Source organism: Nilaparvata lugens, chromosome 2, assembly GCF_014356525.2.
Source record: "Nilaparvata lugens isolate BPH chromosome 2, ASM1435652v1, whole genome shotgun sequence".
NCBI classification, from domain to species: Eukaryota; Metazoa; Arthropoda; class Insecta; order Hemiptera; family Delphacidae; genus Nilaparvata; species Nilaparvata lugens.
The window spans coordinates 40,712,207-40,728,353 of record NC_052505.1 but is presented as its reverse complement, the minus strand read 5'-3'; the positions used below and the strand labels follow the sequence as shown (position 1 = coordinate 40,728,353).

Genomic DNA, 16,147 nt, shown 5'->3' with positions numbered 1-16,147 from the left:
AAAAATTGTTGTTTGGGAAAGTTTGTGAACTTCAACGATACTGCATCGTTTTGACTTTCTATGGAGGTTCAACAACTTTCCAACTGTCATGCATATCTCATTCCCAAAAAGTGTATGTGCCAATGGTTCGGTATTGTCGGGAAAAGGACTTTCTTATGAGGCAGGTTTTGGATGCAGTAGACATACAGATGTGATATGAATAGCAGCAAGTTAGTTGAATTGAAATTTCTTTAAGAAATCGAAATTTTTTCAAGAATCCAAGAATATGGAGATTTTTTGGGTCTGCAAGCAATAGAAGAGAAGATTTAAACAACTTCTTTTAAAATTATAAAATAGAATTATAGGACCCTTTGTAATATTGATAAAATAAGAGTTTAAGAATGAAAATTGTAAGTAACTACTAGTTTCAGAGTTCGCACCAAGGTAAGGTTAATATAATTATATAATAGGTTATAAACTTTTATTATATATTATAATTTGTATCCTTAATCTCTTATTTCATTTATTTCAAAGAAAACTATAATTCTATTTTATAAATAAGAGAAAGTAGCCCTGAATTCATACATTCTTTTAAAATATTCCTCAATAATGCTGATTTTCAACTCCTTGGATTTTAGCACTCTCTCAGAATGTCGTCAATGGGCAAATAATCTACAAGGAACGGAATTCTCAAAATTAATATTGCAAATGATTGTTACGAATAAATAATTAGAGGAACAGGTAATATGGGAGTTGAGTAAATATAATTATTATCAATATTCGATCATTTATTGTGATATTTCTTATTTAGAACGTCGAAAATTGAAAAGAAGATTGAGCTCAAAACGTCACAGGAAGACGTATTACAATATATTCTATTTTTCAACGTGAAGAAATGCTCAATTTGAACACATTAAAATCTACAATTTCAAGTTTGGTAGTGTTGTTATTTGTAATACACGATGTTTGATAAAACGTTTTCAGAAAAGGTACAGTTGAGTACTTTCATATTTTCCCCGGAGGTATATTTAATTGAGAAATAGAATAATTTTTTCAGATAGCATCAGCTCAAATTTTTCTATCATATGAAAACCGATTACACAGGATTTAATACCACAATGAATTGAAAATATGAGGTCATATATGGTTTAAGAATCAATGATCTTTCAACAATATCCAGAAACGTAATCGCCAATAATAAATTTAATGTTAATGAAAATGATTGGCCTGAATGGAAATGAATGAATGCTTTCATAAATAATGCTTTCAATATATTAAAAATTATATACATAATATCGTAACTTCAATCTCTGAGAGATTTTTGCAGCAGGTGATGATAATGTGGGAGACTGCATCAAATGCAGACCTCACCCTCACGACGATGGTTTCCTACTCACATCATAAATCTGGAGGATTCTTCATATTATGTGACCAAGTATATGCTAGTTAATGAAGCACACGTCCACACAATATAGTGGGTGATTATGGTTTGGAAGCAGAGTATCAGTGGGAGGACAATAGTAGAACGTAATCTGAAGTTTACGAGCCGCAAGCATGCCTGCAAAAGCTTGTTGTTCACATGTTCAAAGTGCGGTAATAAAGTTATGTCCTGGTGCAGGCACTTGTAGTCAGCAATGTACAGCAGAACGGAGAATCATAGTTCTAGTGCTCGAAATAAGAAAAGAAGTTTATATAAACATGGATAGCGTGGGATTATTCTAGAACGTTCTGTAACCGAAAGAAAGATGTGCAAGATCAAGACGTTTCTATGGATGTATTCAGTTGCAATTTCTCTAGTTGGATGTGAATTGGCTACTTTCATGTGGAATACTCAAATGAGTCATGTTTAAAGACAGAACAGTAGCTCATGAATTAATGGGCGGAATCAGTTATATTCAGGAATGAATTCTATTGTTATTTTTAAACTAAGTTGAATAAGTTCATTGGTATTCTGATCAACATATAGGAGAAAGCCGAAAAAAGGGAAATTTAATCCTATGAAAAGATCATAAAACAATTCAAGAGCAAAAGTATAAATTGGACATAATCATTAAATTGAGGATGAAGGTCAGACCCTACGGTATTTTTAAAACGAGGGCCCCCCGAATCTTGATCTCCATTCATATTCTCAGACTTTCAATTTTCAAAAAGGCAATACCATTAGTGTTATATCCACGCTATCATCCAACAGTACGATTTTTGAATTTGTCATTTATATGAGATTTACATTATTAATTATTGTCGAAGTATCGGTGGTGATCTAACTCCACAACACAAGAGCTACATAGAACAAGAATAATTTAATTTTTTTAATACCGGTATTTTTTCTCTTAAAAAGTGAGATGCTTTATTATTATTTCCCATAGAACTGTGATTCTTGAAATCATCAATGTAATTGCTAATTGGGTAAAAATACCAAGTTAAGAATGATTCTATTATTATTTTCTTTACTACGATTGACTAATCTAATTATTGGCTATTGCGAACTATGATTTTTTTAAAGAGAATAAGGGCCGAGACTAACGAGGCGTTTTCAGACGAGTTGACACGACAGGACAGGAAGCTTTCCAATTGGATGATTGTGTCATTACTAACATAATTAGCTAGCCGGAAAGCTTCCTGTCCTATTCATCTGAAAAACGCCCCGTGTGTCTTGGCCTGATATTGTATTCTATCAGAGTGCACATCATCACTGTGTGCAGCTAGACTTATAACACCATTGCAGTGTCAGGCCCGGTTGCACAAAAGCTGGTCAAATTTTAATAGTGATTAATTTCACGAGAAGCGATCAGAGAAGGCTATTTCGAAAAGAAGGCTTCTCTGATTGGTTCTCGTAAAATTAATCACGATTAGAATTTAACCGGCTTTTGAGCAACCGGCAATGAATGTTTCAAATAATATAAAATGAAATTAATATATTGAATTGGATATTGTACTCACAGAATATTTGCCGGGCACATAGATAGGCTGTGACTGCGAGGAGGTAAGAGTGGCGGCGGGGGCGAGCCGGTGGTGGGTAAGGGGTGGGGGTGTGGAGGGGGCAGGACCGGGTGGGGTGGTAGGGGTAAGGGGGCCGAGCACCCTGATGCGGGGTGACAGTTCTGCCCACTCTCGCCTCCGCAGCTCCTCCAGGTGTTCCAGCACATCCCCATAGTGAGTGTTGTAGAGGTCTGCATACCTCGACGCAAGACCTTCAAGGTAGCCTCGTTCTCCTTCCTGAAAACACCAACATTTTTGAGAATTATTGATCGTAATCGTAATTATTGATTGAGTAATAGTAATCATTCATGCAAAACAACAAATAATAATAAGTTTAATATCTGATAGCACCGTCTCTGAAAGCATCAATTAAAACACCATAATTCAGTGAGGACGTGATTTCAGCACCTTTCTATTTTCCAGCACCTTTATCCCAGTCGTTACTATTCTAGTTCTTCCAGTTCTAAAAAGTAATCTTATAGGAAATCTGCTACTTATCATCTCTTGAACTCTTCAACAGACTTTGCAGAGAATTCAATTATCTCTTAATCTTAAGATACTTCGCAGGGAATTAGTTCCTAAAAGATCACATCCAAAACTGGAAGAAATACACTAGTAACAACTAGGAAAAAGTGCTGAAAAGTGAAAAGGAACTAAACGGAGCTAGCTAAACGGCTGAAATGTACTGAAGAGTAAAAAGGTGATTAAGTTTGAAATTATAGATCTTTAGAAACGAACTTCACCCATTTTATCAGTCATGAAGCGAAATATAATGGTACATATGACAAACAAAAGTGAGGAGTTTACTGTGTATTAACTGTTTGTCTTTGTCAGAGACTGAAGAAAGACTAAAACACATTATATGTCGATTATATATTTAATATATATTGAATTCTTCTCATCTGATTACCTACAGTCAACCGGAAGCATTACAGTGGCATCTTCCAAAAAATATCAATAAAAATAAACAACAAGCAACTGAATGACAACTGAAATAACATGAATTCAAAAGGAAAATCTATTAGTATATTTTATTCTACAGTTCACAATATAATCATGACCTTTCCAAACAGTTCCCGCGGGCAGAGCATGGATAATCCTAGTCCATGTTAAATGTTACCTCTGATGGACAACATAATTACAACAGAAGTCAAAATGTTATTCCCGTAATCCAATGATAAGAGAAAGGTAGCAGTAATCAAACTAATGTCTGACGACAAGGCTGCAGCCGTCTGATGTGCAGTGGCGAGTGAAGGATATAGAATGCGAATACCCAGTGCAATACAGCCGGGGATTTGCAGGAGCAATCAATGCTTGGAGGAGCCAGGAGCAAACATCATCGTGCTGTCATTCCCCAACTCTGTCTACTAAATGAACAAGGACACAGACCAGACCAGACACACGAAATACCCCAACAACGCCACAATCCTATTCCTATTCGAAATCTCCATTGATTTCCTCCGGCTCCCAGTTAGTGAACTATGACAATCAATATGGCACTCGCCTTGTATCCTAGTATTGTATACTGTATCTATCAAAGGGTATTGAGTGCAAATATTCCACTAATGTTTTAGAATACTTCTACCACGGAAGAGAGAACACGGATAGAGTCAATTATTAAATTTTTCTTTTCTTTGTGCTTTCACTAACAACAACTCATTAAATAAAGCGTACTTGAAGTGTTGTATACATGTGGAGTCTAGTATATAACGGATATAAAAATATAATGTATACAGTATATAATTTGGTAATAAATAAATCGATAAACCTTCAATAGAACTTATGAGAATGAAGGGAATAAGCCGATTTCATACATTACTGTTCAATGCTTCAATTTGGTTTTAAATTGTTCAACTGATAAACTTCTCCATAAGTTACATCAACAATTATTACTTTCCTTGCCCTATTACCATAGATAAGGAAAGTATTGCTTTCCGAAAAAAATTAAGGTATGTAAATTTGTAAATTTCTATACGTTTCGAGGTCCCCTGAGTCCAAAAAAGTGTTTTTTGGGTATTGGTCTGTGTGTGTGTATGAGTGTAATGCGTCTGTGTACACGATATCTCATCTCCCAATCAACGGAATGACTTGAAATTTGGAACTTAAGCTCCTTCCCCTATAAGGATCCTGCACGAACAATTTCGACCAAATCCAATTCAAGATGGCGGCTAAAATTGCGAAAATGTTGTCAAAAACAGGGTTTTTCGCGGTAGTCTCGAAAATGGCTCCAACGATTTTGATCAAATTCATACCTAGAGAGGTTATTGATAAGCTCTATCAACTGCCACAAGTCCCATATCTGTAAAAATTTCAGGAGCTCCGCCCCATCTAGGTAAAGTTTGATTTCAGATTTCCAATTTTCAGGCTCCAGATACAGTTTAAACAAAAAATTTCGAGTGGAAAAGATTGAGTATGAAAATCTCTACAATTAATGTTCAGTAACATTTTCACCTGAAATTGAAAATAAGCTCGAAATTCGAGAAAATGTTATTAATTCAATTGCAAACTGTTGGCAACTGTTGATTCTATTGAATCATTCACTATGAAGAGATAGAAGACTTCGTGTATCTCCAGCGTTATAGTCCTGTCACCAGCTGGCTTAGATCTTTGGATAGACTCTAGATGCGCGGGAACACTAGCGTCAGGTGATCAATTCTCATAACGGAAAGGAAAGTTGTGTGAGTGCGCCACACCAGATTTTTTATTTAGTCTTTCTTTAGTAATTGAGGGACCTATAAAAACATACAAATACAAAAACATTATGATTTTTAGATGAATAAATGCATTGATACAAAAATAATAGTTTTATCACTTGAAAGAATGGAAGTATAGGAATGAAAATGAACATTGGCTGTACTCTATAGAGAATCTTTCAACATTGGAGCCACACAACTTATACTTATTATGAGATATCTTTAGAATAATTGTTTAATAAGTTATTGGTCCAGCTTGATAGTCTGCGCTGTATGAAACACTGAACTCACAATTTATCATGCTTCCAATGTTATCTGATCAATCAGAATCATTGAATTATCAGAATTGGTGAGCAAGAAACAATCTCAGTTCAAATCAAGTTTGACCTAGCTGGAAATAGTAGGATAGTTCTTTGTGGGTGAAATCCACAATAATTGATATCCAGACTAACTTTACACATAATATACAAACACTTGATTTCAGTTGAATTTTCAAGAGATTGAAAGCTTAAAAGATAATGGAAGTGAATTAAAGCTGTATAACAAGACCTAACTTTAAAAAGCTACCCAGCCACCAATGACAGTGATACAAGTTTGAAGATCTGAGATTTTCTCAAGACTTTTCTCAAGCACAGACTTTTTTACAGTTTAGATAATTTTAAAGGATTTCCAACAAATGAGATAGGATAGAATTAATCGAATCAATTAAAAAGGTTCCCTCATTAATTATTTTAGTTTAGCCGCTGAACAAGGAGGTGGAAAGACGACTAAGGAGATTATTAGAGAGTTCTTATGGTCGAAAAGGGAAGTGGAGAAAATTTATTCATAGCGAACCCCGAGCTTAAGACAGTGAAAAATGTTGGATGCCAGTTGAAGGGGCGGAGACCGGATGAAAGAAATAAATGACGTGGACGATGAAGGAGGAAGAGGAAGATGAATGGAGGATGGAAGGGAGGTAGAGATCGTCTCGAGAAGGTGCTGATGCGGAAGAAGAAGGTGACTGAAGCAACGAAGGTGGCACAAAGTGAATGAGGGAAAAAACGGCCAGAAAAAGAAGGCAATGGCAAGAAACTGGACTCTCGTTGTGTAAGAAATATACCGGTCGGAAAATATTCCACCTAGCAGGGTGAAGAAAAAGAGTGCTTGAAGACTGAAATGAATAATCCAATTTGGAAGCAGTGGACGATTGACTCTCTCTTCTTAGAAAAAGCGACTAGTTACATCAAAGTCATTGTTGATCAAATTCATTTGAAAACTTCTTGATGAGGCACTTTCAAAAAACGGACAATTCTAGCTGAATATTATTCATGAATTCATTATCCAATAGAATTTGATTTCATTGTAATGTTTTGTCAACTCATTAGTTGAAGGTTATAAACTAACAATATTCAAAAAACAACAAAGGTCCAATAAATTTGGAGAAATACATATTCATGATTTAATAAGATATTATATTTAAGTTGGGAGGATATTGCAGTTTTAGAATCAATTGCTAATAAATCTATAAAAAGAAGTATATTCATCGTTGTCTAATTATCTAAGAGTAGAACCTATCTATAATTATAAATGTCTGTCCCTTCCATTATCGTTGTAACTTTCCATTGATGATAATATGTTTGAATAGTTGTTGCTTTTTGTGTGTCACTTTGAACTGATTCTTGAATATTCTATATTCATACACTGTCCAACTCATATAGTTTCAAAGATAAAATATTTTTTAACTTCAGTTCTTTCTCTTTTTATTTATGATACATATTTTCATATAAATTATGCTTAGTTCTTGGGAATAGTAGGACATTTTCACTGAAATCTGTTATTAGAAATCTTATTTATAGAGTTTAAGAGCACAGCTCAAGTGTTGTATAAAAGCTGAAACTCCATTAAAAATAAATTGTAAATGAATTCAATTTTTTAATGTAGAGAAGTAACGATCTCCAATTTATATTAACGTATCATAGTTGCACCTTTATTGTTAATTAATTGGAGATATATTCAAATTTTGAATGCAGAAGAGAAACGAGCTCCTATTTACATTGTGAACGGTGTATTTTCATGAGCGAAGATTCAACCCTCCGATAAGTTGACAACAAGCAATTTAGCAGCAGACTTGGTACAAGCTAGTGGTGTGTCGGCCTTCTGTGCACACTGAACCCACATGCATTTCCTTAGCAGGATCTAATTGACATCGATTGGTCCAAGGCAGCTTAGGACAGGCAAGTCATCACACTGATTTGCATTAATAGCTCAATGACAGGTACCCCCTTCTCCCCCCCTCTCAGAACCAATATGTTCTACTAATACGGTGGAACATGCATAGAGCCGTTAACCGCATTGATTCGGTCCAACCCTCAGGAATAATTGTGCTGCTCCGGTGAATCACACGCAAGTGCATGTTATCCTACTATCTGCACATCAAATCTGATCATCCACTCAGTTCAGATGAAAACAATATGCTTGGTTAACACAATAGCTGTTCATTTCATACATTTCAAAACTAATTTCCAATCTACTAGGAGGTTCTGACATTTTTTTAAATTCTAGTGATTGAAAAATTATAAAAAATCAATTTCTATTTTCTACCGCGTTACTTTACTATTGCCATCTATATTGATGATTGGATAATTGCAATTCTGTATTGAGAATAAGAATCATACTCTACTCACACACTTCAACGACGACTTCATTGAAGATAAAAATAGAGAGAATCATCCTCATCTTCAATGGAACATCTTCATCATCAATATAAGAAGCAAACGTTAACGTATAGGCTGATTCTAGAAGCTTAATCTAGTATGTGAGTTGCGTGGTGCCTCCGCACCTCATCCGCATCCTCCGCATCCTCAGCTGGATTGCCTCGACGTTGTTGTGTTGGTGGAGCCTTCTACATGACTCTCTGCATACCGCTGAATCTCACAGGATACCAGGTTGACTCCCAGATCTCTATGGATGTCGCAGTTCCGCACATACCAAGGAGCATCAACGATGTTTCTGAGCACCTTGTTTGTGTGTGAGTGATAAAGAAATTTGAGCTTCAACTCTGCTTTGATATATTGTTAAATTTGTTGAAAATTATCTAGTTTGTTCGATTTTGTGGACTGAAATGAGTTTTAAACAATGAATGTATGATTTTTAATAGGAGAGCTTTTACTGCAGGTTGAGACATGAAGTGAATTCAATTAATCCAATTTAAATTATTTAATCAATGAATAATATATAAGTTGTAATGGGAGAGCTTTTACTTCAGGTTGAGACATTGATTGATTGATTGAGTACTTTATTTATGTAGATTACAATATATACTGGCTTTTACACTTATATACAATAGCTTACAACACAGCAAAATTATAGATGAAAAAGCTATAAGATGCATATGCTATGAAAAAGCAATTGGTAATAGATATAGATAATATTGTTATGCATCTACATAAATTGGCGGAGCTTTGGACATATCCATGTCCATTCTTTGGAAAGAATATTCAGAATATCCTTCCCACCAACTCTCCACCAAATGGAGTGGACATGGAGTGGAAAGGAAGCTTTTGTGATAGTATTTGATTTTCAATCCCAAATGTTGTGATTCTAATAATGTGATAATTTAATAGAGAGTGTAAATACTGTAGTTATTTGTGCAGCTAGTGCGCAAAGTGACAGTTTTCTGCACCGAAAGAAACGTTTACGCCCGAGCCGTAGGCGAGGGCGGAATGGCTTCTTGAGTGCAGCAGAGGAAATTTGCGCACGTATTTCACATTAAATTTTTCCTACAGTTACCATTGAATATGAAAAGTGGGTAATTATGGGTAAAATTGCCTGAAATCGATCAAATGTTTGTGTGTGTGTGATGCTGTTATTAATAAAAACCTTAATTTATTGTAAAATTGAATAATAATGTAGTAGTGTTTGAATGAAGGGGCGGCTGTCACTGATGTGGTGGCTGTCCTCGGTGTCCATGTCCTTGTCCATCGTTATTATCATAATAACAGTCACTGTTACCAACTTCATATTGATTTTGCTGCACTGGTGCTCCATATAACCTACTAACTATTTTGCGTTGCCATGTTGCAAATCTGGAGTGCAGAAAAAAATTTTCCCGCACTAGAGCGGAAAAGTGATTCTTTGCGTTCTGTAATCAGTGCAGGAATGGCCACTTTTCAACGTAACTGTAGGAAAATAAATAAGCATGGCTTTCGCGAACATCGACTCACAACTTCTTCTTGTTTGCTACATGTAGCAGATTATTTTTTTGTGCCTCATACAAGTGGAATGCAAACATCATTGCAGTGTTTGCATGCATGATTGAGGAGCAATACATAATCAGAGCAGCTAATATTCTGAAGAGAGCCTCGACAAAGGAAGAGAGGCTAAGGAAGAAGAAGAACAAAGACAAGACCTAATAGGCTGCGTCTTGTGGTCTCAAAGGCCCTAATCTTTCTATCAAAAACCGACACAACAGTCCATCATCAAGAGACATCCCTGAGGCCACAGGTCCTCTTACTCCTCACCTCCTCAGTCCTCAAGACCTCCTCCTCAGACCCCAGTTGACCCAACCACCAAACTCACCTTATCAAAGCCTCCTGATGCATATGCATAAACTTCATTGTGTCGCCAAGCCAATGCAGGCCAGACACAATGCCAGTCTTATCTTGGCAAAGGAGACAAGCAATGCTTATTAAGATGCCTGCTCAAAGACTCTTCTCCTCACAGAATGACAGGGGCACTTTTCATACAGAATTGCCATGCATTTTTTACTAGTAGCCCAAGATGCTACTATGAGACACTCACTAATAGAGCTCCTCTATTGAGCTATGTTTCCACTACCTCCTTATGTGCAAGAAAAAATTAACAACTTTTCATATTCAAACATTTTCACGTCTGAAAACTCCAGCATTAATTGAATTTTCTAAACCTACTATTCTAATAGGAATCTATTTCTAATCATGAAGGCATCATGCGGATTGAATGCAAGTAGTACCATAGGACGAACAATCTACATTTTTTATTCTAATGTTTTACGCTTAGAGATACAAGCTACCTTGCTGACCTTGTAAACCTTGTAATTATACTGTATAATTTGAAATTAATGTCACATTTGTGGAAAAAACAATTTGATTGGTTGAGAGAAGCGTCTTAGATCGTTTGAAATTACAGTATTGAGATGCGTTGGCTGCATTTTGGATGAGACTTTAAATTAAAATAAAATAAGCTGTAAACCAAAATATGGATATTTTGAGAACAATATCTTGATAATGTAATCCAACAAGCTAATCTGATTAAATATATTTTCATTTTTTTAACCAATTCTTATCAACCTGTTATGTAGTTTAAAATTGAAGAAAAACCAACAAAACAAGAATCCAGTCTCATTCAAACTTGATTTTGGAACAAAAACCCAAACTCCAGTTCATTCTGGAAAGATTAGAGCAGCCGAAAAAACGCGAGAATATAGCTGACCTGGATCCGGGATGAATAGAAGCGAGTTGAAAATATGGAGAGTCTTGAATATTTTGGAAACGAGAAACAAGTGAACCGTAGTTGGTGATGTTTGCAGGTTTGTGAAGAGGAGCGAGTTGAGCCAAGTGAGTACAGGTGACATTATTTGACAGAGTCAGCAACCAATTAACGGCGACGGCGACGGCGAGCTTTTCACAGCGCAAAGTGTTGCTACAGTTCGTTGGAACCGTTTTCGAAATTTGTGACCCTTTCTGGCAGGGGCGGGCGCAATGACCCCGTCAAGAGGCAGAGCACGCAGAAACAAAATCCGGCTAAAGAGAAAACTGTTGAGCTTCAATCACAATAGACGAGCTGAATTTTTAATTTGGAAATACGCTGACTCTTCGTGTTTTTTCCTTTCACTTGGAGAAAACTTTCCACCTCGGGGAAATTATTTAGAGAAATAGAACGTAGTAGAAAACAAAAAAGTTCTCTAAAGACACAAAGCTTCGTATTAGAGGATGACGTCACTCTCCAAAATTGACCTTTTCGTTTTTAATAACGAACAAAATACCTGAATGCATCGTGTCACCTTAATAGGGTAGAGGCTTGACTCGATTTGACACCGAAAATAAGGCATGTTTGTCGAGAGCTGAATAAAATATTCAGATGGCATTAATCTGAAAGACCTTTGGATTGCTAGAATCCAATAATGCTCACCCTTCACCCAACTCCCAGCTATTTTCTTTTACACCCCATTCAAATAATCCTTTCTCTTGTCTGAGCTCATAAATTTTGTTTCTCCGTTTCATGTTTTACGCTTTCATTGAAATATTCTAGTTGTTCATTCTTTATTATAGTCATAAATTTTAAAATTGAAGGCTTATATAGAATAAAATTATATTATATATTTAGAAAATATAATATAGTTTAAAATCTTCATAGTCATTTAATCGAATGATCTGACCATGAATGATTTGACCATGTTTCGCTGAATGAGAATTCTTCATCAGAGGAATTATATAGCCAACTTTGGAGTAGAACACAAAGGTTTTGTTATAGATTTACAATATTGTTATTAATATGAAAACTCAAATCATTGACAGGAGATGAATATGCCATATGAATGCATTTACAACCATACAAGAAGTTCATTACTAGTTTTAATCAAGGACACATACACAAAAATATTAGTGTTGAAATGAATGGGTCAATAACAAAAATCGCAATTATCAAAGGTCATACATGGAAATTTCCACTTTTTCTCACTACTACAACATCTAAATGTATTCGAAGTTGGATACCAATCACATCAAGCTGATTGAATACTTGTTGGTACCCAACTCACTTCTATCAATCCAAACAGTCCGACTCACTTCAGAATATTAGCAACTGACTCCAAATATTCACAATATGTGTTTTCGAAAATTGGGTCAGTTAATATGAAACGTCATGAAGCGTTGCTTCCACAACTACTCAAAAACATTGACATGATATTATTAGTGATATGGGATCAGAATGCTGTTACCATGAGAGAAGCAAACTAGTGGTAGCAACTATCTACTATATACAATAATGTCTCTCTGCTATAAATATCAAGTATCAGAAGTCACGATGTTGCAGTATTTCAAATTTAAATTCGGTGAACATTGTGAATCAGGGCATGATGTGATGTGATAAGCATCATCATAAAACTGGCAAGTTTGTTATTATGAGCATGTTAATTGTCATGCTGAATGAAGGCATACTGCGTTGAAACAAATGTTTTTGTGCAGTTGTCAGCAATTCACGTCAGAACAAATACAAGAAGCAGATTGAATATTCAGAAGATTAAAAAAGATTTCAAAATTATGATTATTTATATCATGCCCTAATGACATTTTTGTATGAATATTTTGAAATGATGCTCAGATATTGAAGTAGGTGATTGGCGTAAGGATTTTTGTAATTTTATTTATCTATCGTGAATATATAGATGTATAGTAGATCAATAAATGCAAATAAGAGGTCATGTATAATTTGTGCCTATATTATAGATAAATAAATCTAGATACAGTAAGAAGTGCTTCTTACAATCAAATGGGTTCGAGCTGTGGGCTAGTCTTCATTGAAGAAAGTGTTTTTTTGGCTCATGAGCAATGATTATATTGCTCCACTAAAACACGAATAATGATAGAATGCACAACAGAGCAATATTGTTAATAAATTTATTTTTCTTGACTAATAGGTGTGTTCTCAATGATCTCATGAATCAATTTTGATAGAATTTCTGACATGAGTAATACAAACGAATAGAATAATCCGATTATTTGAGGAGTAGGTACTTGAATGAATGAATGAATGAATTTCATTTGCCAAAAACAAAATACAAAAAAGCTTTACAAAAAATAAATGTATGTTACTGCACTTGACTAAAATACATACATAAAAATTAGGGAACTATTAATAATAATAATAATAAAATGTTGGCTCTACTGGCAAAAGTAACACTTGAGCGCCAGTAGTGAGTTCAATTAAAAAGTAATTCATCATATAATATTATGTACATGAACAAGAACAAAGAGTTCAAGTTGAAAAAGTGAAGTTGCTATTAAACAAAATTAACAGAAATAGAATGAAGATAATATAAGAATAGAAAGAACATTGACAACAAAGAAAGAAATCAAGTAATATTGAAATAGATGTTTGCTCTCACCCATCTATCAATTTCATTTTTCAGTTTTTTGAGAAAGGACTGGTGATAAAATGAATTGGGATTTTATTGGCTCATGAGCAATGAGCTTGCTGAACTTGCTGCTTGTTATGGAATATATTCAATATATTATGCAATATATCCTTAACCAATAATCCACTTACCACAACCATGTGATTAACATCAGAATATCAATCATTACAAGTAAGATAATCCGCAGAATTCTAGATCATTTGCAATATGATTCCTGATATTCCCAATGGAGAAGTAGTTGATTCAATTTCCCGTATTACCACCGACCTCACCAGGGAATGAATAAATGGGTTAACCTAGTTGTGCATTTCGATTTCAGCCTGTGCATATTTCAATAGCTGACAAAGAAAGTACATTCAAACAGTACGATAATGAGAGATTTGAGATTTTAACTTAAAACTAGAAGTAAATACTAGAGCTATAGAAGTAAAACTCGAGTTTTTTTATCAAAACTAGCTGGTCATAATAAACATTCCAATATCTCATAGAACTGGGCGGCAGCAGCAAGAGCTGCTAATAGCAGGGGTGATATTGTAAGAGACAGTTCTAATTAGAGGTTACAGACTGGTATTGATGGTAAAATTATTCTAGAATAATAAGAAAGACTAGCAGGTGATCCGTGCTTTGCACAAGGAAAAATTTGGTGTTGTCAAATAATGCAATCTCTTTATGTCCAGGAAACATTAAAAATAGAATAAATATCTATTATTCTGTTCGAAATTACGAGGATCATCATCTCAATGAATTATGCGGGAGACTAAGGAAGACTATCTGCAGATTCAGGATTCTGAGGACACTGGTCGACAAGGGATGTCTAAGAGTTATCTACTTCTCTCTAGCTCAGTCCCTCATGCTGTATGGGATTGTGGGATGGGGAGGTGCAAGCTTCTTGCACATCGAACCGCTCCTCAGGGTACAGAAGCTGATCATGAGGGTCATCAACCAGAAGCCTCCACGCTATTCATCAGACCAGCTATTCAATGAGTTTGATGTGATGGATCCAAGACAGCTTTACTCCAAGGAGATACTATGCAGATTACACAAGAACCCAACAACATTTCAAACCAGAAACCACAACCACAACACCAGATACAGGAATCTTCTCATCACTAGTGTTGCAAGGAAGGCACTATACCAGAGACATTTCAATCATTTAGCACCAAAATTATATAATCTACTTCCTGCAAACTTTAAGCAGATTAATCATCCTAGAAAGTTCAAAACAATAGTACACAATTGGTTGATGAGCAAAGGAAGACAGAACATAGAAAACATTATTTCAAATAACAACTAACCACCTAATGACTTACTAAACACTAACTAATTAATAATACGCACAAAAAAAACAACAAAACCTACTCTAGAACATGGTACGCCATAGTGGAGTAGGTCAATTTCCACACACAAAAAACTAAACAACTAGAGGACACATTATAAGAATTTTTTTGTAACTAACTATTGTATTGTAATATTGTAATTTATCTAATATTTTGTGTAATTGATGTTGTAGTTTTAGTTTTTTTGGGAAATAAACATTTATTTATTTTTTATTTTTTTTTTTATATTATGCAATATATCCTTAACCAATAATCCACTTACCACAACCATGTGATTAACATCAGAATATCAATCATTACAAGTAAGATAATCCGCAGAATTCTAGATCATTTGCAATGTGATTCCTGATATTCCCCAATGGAGAAGTAGTTGATTCAATTTCCCGTATTACCACCGACCTCACCAGGGAATGAATAAATGGGTTAACCTAGTTGTGCATTTCGATTTCAGCCTGTGCATATTTCAATAGCTGACAAAGAAAGTACATTCAAACAGTACGATAATGAGAGATTTGAGATTTTACACTTAAAAATAGTAAATACTACAGCTATAGAAGTAAAACTCGAGTTTTTTATCAAAACTAGCTGGTCATAATAAACATTCCAATATCTCATAGAACTGGGTGGCAGCAGCAAGAGCTGCTAATAGCAGGGGTGATATTGTAAGAGACAGTTCTAATTAGAGGTTACAGACTGGTATTGATGGTAAAATTATTCTAGAATAATAAGAAAGACTAGCAGGTGATCCGTGCTTTGCACAAATTATTTGGTGTTGTCAAATAATGCAATCTCTTTATGTCCAGGAAACATTAAAAATAGAATAAATATCTATTATTCTGTTCGAAATTACGAGGATAATCTTTCTAAGAGTTGAAAGTTTCCAGCAAAGGAAACGAGTTTGATAGATAGGTCTCGAACCAGCAACGTTTGATTCATGAAACGCGTGCGCTATCAACTAAGCTACGGAGTCACTTGGAGTCTGCTTCTTGGTTGGGCTTTATAGTTGC

The 16,147-nt window shown here is 35.0% G+C and overlaps 1 protein-coding gene across 1 annotated transcript in view; it reads right to left on the bottom strand.

The window, feature by feature from the left end:
- The window catches only part of LOC111055637, a 364,687-nt gene that overhangs the window by 104,342 nt on the left and 244,198 nt on the right, over positions 1 to 16,147 (bottom strand). The window contains exon 2 of the mRNA XM_039420075.1: positions 2,920 to 3,195. Within this exon, the coding sequence (XP_039276009.1) occupies positions 2,920 to 3,195 (276 nt within the window). The remainder of the gene's footprint in view (positions 1 to 2,919; positions 3,196 to 16,147) is intronic.